The sequence below is a fragment of the Alosa alosa genome, chromosome 5, assembly GCF_017589495.1.
Source record: "Alosa alosa isolate M-15738 ecotype Scorff River chromosome 5, AALO_Geno_1.1, whole genome shotgun sequence".
NCBI classification, from domain to species: domain Eukaryota; kingdom Metazoa; phylum Chordata; class Actinopteri; order Clupeiformes; family Clupeidae; genus Alosa; species Alosa alosa.
The window spans coordinates 9,544,023-9,551,014 of record NC_063193.1 but is presented as its reverse complement, the minus strand read 5'-3'; the positions used below and the strand labels follow the sequence as shown (position 1 = coordinate 9,551,014).

The 6,992-nt window shown below is 39.9% G+C and overlaps 1 protein-coding gene across 1 annotated transcript; it reads right to left on the bottom strand.

Moving 5' to 3' along the window:
• Positions 1-2,669: 2,669 nt before the first annotated feature.
• LOC125294875 lies at positions 2,670-5,893 on the bottom strand. Its single transcript, XM_048243924.1, has 2 exons — positions 3,602-5,893; positions 2,670-3,468 (listed from the first exon to the last, which is right to left on the bottom strand). The coding sequence occupies exon 1, from the start codon at positions 5,662-5,664 to the stop codon at positions 3,604-3,606; it is 2,061 nt and encodes a 686-aa protein (XP_048099881.1). The 5' UTR covers positions 5,665-5,893; the 3' UTR covers positions 2,670-3,468; positions 3,602-3,603.
• Between the last annotated feature and the right edge of the window lie 1,099 nt (positions 5,894-6,992).

Below are 6,992 nucleotides of genomic sequence, written 5' to 3'. Positions count from 1 at the left end.
CTATGTTCACCCAGGTGCTTGTGGTTTTAAACAGTGGAAGGGCCCGGTGTTATCACTCCTATGGAGATGGTAATTGGCGTGAGCAAGGGCCATCTCCATCAGCCTTGTGAGCCTCTCTTGCCTCAGCCTCAGTCACATTTGTCTCGTTTGACCAAACAGCCCTTCACACGGAGCAGTGGTGTCACACACAGTGTTTTCGTTCATATCTTCTGCTTCATTTTAAGTCGATCCCACTCACTGTATTCCATATATCCTGTAGAAATAATCTGTTGCTCTCAAAGAGATTGGTTCATCTGAGAGCAGAGGCAGACTGCACGTTTCTCTCTCCTGTACCACCATGTTACATATTCTCGATTGTAGGTGAGTCAGAGCGATAGGGAGTCTGTTTGGCTGTTATGGAAATTAAATGTTTTCACCATGGTGTTGCATACTTCAAATGAAAAAAAAAAGAAAATGGATGCCTTGACTGACAAATGAAGTAATCTCTCTTGCAGTTAATTTTGTAAGTGAAGATGTTTGTATGCGTGTGTGTATGTCAGTGTGTGTATGTCAGTGTGTATGTGTATATATTATATATATATATATAAAAGTATATATTTACTCTGTTGTGCACTACCCTTTATTTTGGATGCTGTGTAACTGAAGAGAATCAAGTCCTATAGTCCTTGCAATAAACTGGAATTGTAGTTAGTTGAATGGACTATGAATTTGACAATTTTGATCTGTAATGGAATTCATTAAATGTATCATTGGCTTTGCCTTACACATTGGACTACTTTATGGCTTTTCACCCAAGTAATTTGTATTCCTACCATTGCTTTAACTATTATAAGATGAACATTTTACTTGTATGAATCATATTACCATCAAGATACTAGGGACTGCTGCTTTGCTTCTTCAACAGTGACATCTGCTGGGCTATACTGTAACTACAAGCATTGCACATTGAATTATCAGCAGTCATCAAGGTAGCATGCACTGCATCAATCAAAATGAGCAGCCCTGAAACTATAAGCACTCAACATTTTATCAGCAGGGCCCAGTGTTGTAATGTAATGTAAGTGATGTTATGCTGCTTCATGTGCACCTCGGAAGGCCTGAGTTTCCTCAGGTGTCTGGAGGTGTTGCTCAGAGTGTTAAAACAATACCGCGAGTGCTGTTTCCATTATCTGCGTAGATACACAGTATCCTGCTCATAATAACATGTATGGTTGATCAAAGGAATGGTTTTTAGGTGCTTATGGGAATTGGACAAGTGACAAAACTAATATTTGCCTAGTTCACAATAAACTTTTGTAGGCACCAAATTAACAAGAATTGATTTAAGTCACAACAAAGTCCACAACTCCGCAACTCTGGTATCATACAAGAAATCTTTCCTACCAGTTTCCAACTTGTGATTACGATTTTGAGCATTCATGCACTCAGAATTTATAATTACAATATTTTACATAGTGCTTGAAGACCGTATTACCTACAACTGGGCTCCTAGGGACTGATACTGTATGTCAGCACTGACTGATACTAAACACTTAAAAGTAGTCCTTGATTCCAGTGAAAGGGTGTTGAACAGCCGATCATGACCCCTCTCTCTGTGCTGCTGATGCAACATGTTGATTGGCTGAAATTGTTTATGGTTTGGACCAAGCCACTATATGATTGTTTCTTGTTTACAGAGCCAAGATTGTGTTAAAAACGGCAGTTTTCACGCCTGAGACATGCGTGTCACACAGGCAGTGTGCATGCTCTAACCAGTTCACATGGGCGCCGAAATGAAAATGGACAGGTACTGTAACGCAGCTGACACGCAGCTGCCACGAATGCGGTCTGAATGAGGCCTAACTGTGATGATTCTAAACAGTTCTCATTCTTACTTCATTCAAGTTAAAACACTCGTTAAAACAGCCTTCAAATGCTCAGTGCTGATACAGAGATAAATCCACATGTTTTATGGAGATAGACAATTAAGATATCCAGCCTGCAGCTCTGAACAACATATATACTAAGTATAATTTGAGGGTAAAAAATGGAGAGGTTTCCTTCAAGAAACAAGGTTAACTGGGTGTAAACATACAGACATGGGCGGATTATGAACTTTCGGGCCCCTGGGCCCAGATGTATTGAGGGCCCCCCACTTATTGTTGTATATGTGGGAGGGGGGGTTTGGGGGTCCTCCCCCAGAAATTTTTTAATTTGTTTGATGTCATTTCCTGTATTCTGGTGCATTTTGGGGATGGCCAATACTAAATTCAATCAGATTCATAGCCTACATTCTGATTTGTTGATATTGAGGCAATGATTCCCTGCAAAGGCTTGAGCTTTAGGGCCCCCTGACCCCTTGAGCCCCTGGGCCTGGGCCCGGTAGGCCCGTGCAGTAATCCATCCCTGCATACAGAGCCCCTAAGGGGACATGAGCAAAAAAAAAGTTTAGTTTCATGTGCTCACAGATTCAGATTTTGTTTTGCTCATGTCCCCTAAGGGGCTCCGTAGCAGGAACCAGTTTACATATTTAATTGTCTGCATATAATCAAATCCCAGCTCACTTTCTTTTTCCTGTTGCACAGTTGGCTGAGAGAACTTGTCCTGACAGATAAGCAATTACAACAGTGAAATGCTGACACATTCTTTAATATGTTCATAAACATGGAAATATGGTGAGTGGGGTCGATTTAAGGACAAATGAAGAATACATAGATTGTCACTGTCACAATAATTAATAGCCTTTCTGAAACAAATCTAAGTACATTTTCAAAAACATTCAACAAGCATTGTAAAACTAAATTCTAACAGAAACATTAAGATCATTATTTCAAAACACCAAACAGCATGCATTAAATGTTAGCAGTTATTTCTTTCCACTGGATTTGAACAAACACATTTGTTAACACAGGTTGCAGTATAGGCTTTTAAATTCGGGTTGCTTTTCTTTAAAGTATTCCACATAAAAAATGCACATGCTGCAATAATGAATAGCCTTTCTGACCGAAATCTTAAGTAAATTTCCAAAAATATTCCATGCAATTGCGTTCAAGTGAAAGACAGCTGTTACCACTCATCCTTGCAACTAGAACTGTCATTGGATTGTTTGTTAAATAAGGCATGGACTTAAAACTTCTTAAAGTGAATTACACATAAATGTGTTAAAATTGCAATCAGCAGAAAAAATGCACTAATCATTCAGGTTAGTTTCCGATTTTAAAACTAGATTCTAACAGAAACATTAAGATCGTTATTTCAAAACATGAAACAACATGCATTAATATTAGCAGATATTTCTCTTTATACTGGATTTGAACAAACTATTTGGACTGAAATGGAGGTTGGACCAAACTCTGCCTTACACACCTTGTATTTATAGGCATTTAAATTCTGGTCGCTTTTGTTTCAAATATTCCACATTCATCTGCAAGTCTCTTCCTGCATGATACTTCCTCTTGACCAAACAGCTCCTCATGAATCATTAATGTCCTGTGTATGAAACACAAATTAGGAAATATACGCCATCAATCAAATGTATCTGCTCATTCTGCTCACTAGTGCTCTGACCTGTGTTCCTTTAGTTTAACCTATTATATTTTATTAAAAATAGATATGGTATTACCTTTATTGAAGGGGGTTAATGACTTTGTTCCTGTATGGATCATTTAGGTCATCATATGTTTTCTGGTCAATCCAGGTAATCATTTCTTCTTTAATCTCTGGCTTCATGAGATCAGAATTGTCTTCCAGGACTCTGAACCATGCATTTACTAATTCCTTAGAGTGTTCTGGAAAACTGTCCTGGAAAACTTTCAGTCTGGTACGACTCATTTCTGTATTCTGAAAATTGTTGAAGCCCCTGGAGTTGTCCTGCATAAACCTGGGCATTGCACCAAGGATGGTCAGTTTGAAGGTGGCGACAATATCATCCCTGTTTATGGCTTCTGTCAATAACTCCCTGATTTTTTTGGATTTTGTACTGGAGTACTGTCGACAAATCTCACTTGGTACATACAGAGTTGGAAGTCCAGGTCCATGATCACTGTATATTTTCTGTACAAGGTTTTCATCCAGTGGAGATGCGCTTGTCCCAAACATAGCTTTAGCTAATTTACTGTTCTGGTTCAAATCCAATGCTTTATGAATACTGCTTACAGGCAGCTGGTGGTCTGCATTCATGAATTGTCCAATCCCTGGTTTGTTCTTTGCTTCCTTTCGCAACTCTTTGTATGGTTTCACTTGCACAATGTGTTCCGTAAGAACCTTCTTAGTTTCTCTAATTTTATTTCTTCTCATTTTTTTCTCTCTTGCTGCTCCCTCTGCCATGTACCAGTCCCCTCCTCTGATAGTTTCGGTCCACTCTTTGCGCTTGATGAAAGGTTCCCATTGGCCTGGGTGTTTCAGGAGAACGTTGGCTTCCACAGATCGCAGGTGGTCTGCTTCCGAGGCTATGTCTCCTTCACTGGCCTCTGGTTTCAGGCCCTTTGCCAAAGCATAAAACAGGCAGCTTTTGTCTTTGTTTACACTCACTGTCTGATTATTGATGAGCACATCATAATGGCCATCTGGGTATTGGTCACTCTTCGGTCTGTAGATCAGCGTCACAGTTTCACTGGCAGGTTTAGTTCCTGGGTTCAGCTCCTGCATTATGACACGTTTCCCATGGCGGTCCTCTGTTTGGATGACAACCTTAAGGCCAAGGGTTTCTGACAGGATTCTTATATCGAGAATGGTTCCTGGTGTCTTGGATTCCCTGATCTTTTCAGCATGTAACTGAGAGTGTTTTTCTGGCTCTTTCACAAATTGTGAATTTGGGTCTACTGACATATCTTTAATGAAACTGTTGTTTTGTCCAGCTCTGAGGTTTTCCTCTGTCCTGTAACTCTTTAAGCCAGCTGTCACATAATCACAAACAATGCCATTTACTCTATTTTGGGCAAGAGAAACAATGTGAGTTGAGAATTTCTTTTGAAACACATTTCCCAAATCATCCGCTAACAAAGCACTGATGGTGTCAGCTAAATCACTCTTGAATTCTTTCAGCATCTCAGTTTGTGAAGCAAGCAGCTCATTTTGATTGACTTTCTCTGCCAGACCATTTTCTTTTTTAAATTGATTCAGGTCATCATGAAGATTTGAGAAAAACTTGTTTGAGAGGCTGAGCACAGTACTGGTGGCTTCTTCTATCAGTGATCCTATGTGGATGTCTTGGATGGCAGTCAGAATGGCACTTGTGTCTTTGTTTTCTGATTGAACTCTGGTGATCACTGAGGAAATAGATGAGTTAAGCTTATTCTGCCAGCTAAGGTCTGCATAGAATGGTTGTAAGGCAGTGCTGCCCAAGTCTTTGAAAATGGCCAGAAGTTTATCCTTTCTAGACCTATCCTGCAGCAGATCAGTAAATTGCTGTTTATCCTGAAGGTGTGAGAGTATAATGGAGTCTACTAATACAGCCAAAGACTCCTTTTCCATGTTGGCTTTCACGTCATCAGCAATTCCTTTATTCATGTCATTTTTAATGAACTTTAGTATTTCTGACAGTTTTTCCTGTTCTGCCTTTCCATATCCATAGGTGCTGATTTCTTTTCCAATTTTCTCTGCAGTGAGTGACACAACATTTTTCATATTTGTATTTGCAGCAACACTAAGACTATTTTTAGCCTGTCTGGAGAGAAACTCTGGCATTGGCTTCAATTGTCTGCCTATTACCTCAACCAACTCTGTAGATCTCTCAACAGTGGGATTGGCCACTCCAACCAGTGTTCTGATTCTCGGAATTAGTTTTTCAACTCCAAAGCAAAAAATAGATATACCGATAGAAATGGCTTTGTCAATAGCCCATGATTTCCAACTGAATTCTCCTGTCAGCCTGGACTTGATACTGTTCGCTAAGTCTTCTATTCCTGCACAGATAAGGCCCACGCCGATGGTAGAAAAAATTCCACCTGTAAATATAGCAAGCAAAAAGCCTGCAGCAATTTGTACTAATCCCAGAGCCAACACTATCAGAGTATGCCAATTGAACTTAGGCTCCTCTTCCACAGAAAAGGCATATTTTAGACCTTGACTGTACATATTGTAGGCCTCTTCTTGGAAATCTTCATCAGCGATTTCCACCAGTTTTACTACAGGTCGATTACTGGCTGTTGCGTCTACCTTTCTTTGTTCTATATCCTCCAACTTCTTGATAGCCTCAGTAATGTTTTGATCAAAGTAACTGATCATGTTGCACTTTGCTGTTAACTGTTTCTCAAGGCTGGTTGGATTTATGTTGGTTGAATCAGTAAAAGACATTTTTACAAACTGCAGACAAACTGTGCATTCCTCACTGAGAAACTCCAGAGAATCCTGAGCTTTGTTAAGATCCTCTCTGGCCTTTTTGAGGTAATCTACCTCCTTCTGCATTATAGTGCAGTATGCATGGCTGTAAAAAGCTATGGCTGCCCAACTTGCATCTTGATTCATAGCCTTTTCAAATAATCTAGTGCTGACGTCCCATTTTTGTTCATCCAGAGCAATATTCCCAAACTTGATGTAGTGATAAATGCTAGAACATGGTGAAGTCTGAGTTTCACATTGACTTTCTGCCAGAGACAAATCAGCTTTCAAGCTATTTAGCAATTCATCTCTTTTCAACTGGTCAATTTCTTCTGATTTAATTTGCAGCCATATTCCCCAAAATTCATTCATGATGGCAACAAAAGCTTTTTCTTCATCTCCATCTTTTTTTCTGTAAATTTCTTCAAGGGTTCTGCAGTATTCTGAAAACAGGTCCTCCCGCAGTTTCATCTCACTGATATCGTTCATCATGTCATTTATCTTTTCTACTGTACGCTTACCCCTTGCTTTCTTTGCCTCTTCCAGAGAAGACACTGTTCCGAATGAATCCTGCAAATGATCAGTGGCCATGATTACCTGAGCCGATCCAGGCTTCCCTTTGCGTGCAGTTCGGCCAAATGCCTGGAGTTCCACTCTTGTGTTCTCAGAGAGGAAGGAGAGAATCACAAATAATC

What these genes read in the sequence shown, in the direction of transcription:
- LOC125294875 (XM_048243924.1), bottom strand. Translation starts at nt 5,664, where the DNA reads ATGCCAGAGTTTCTCTCCAGACAGGCTAAAAATAGTCTTAGTGTTGCT.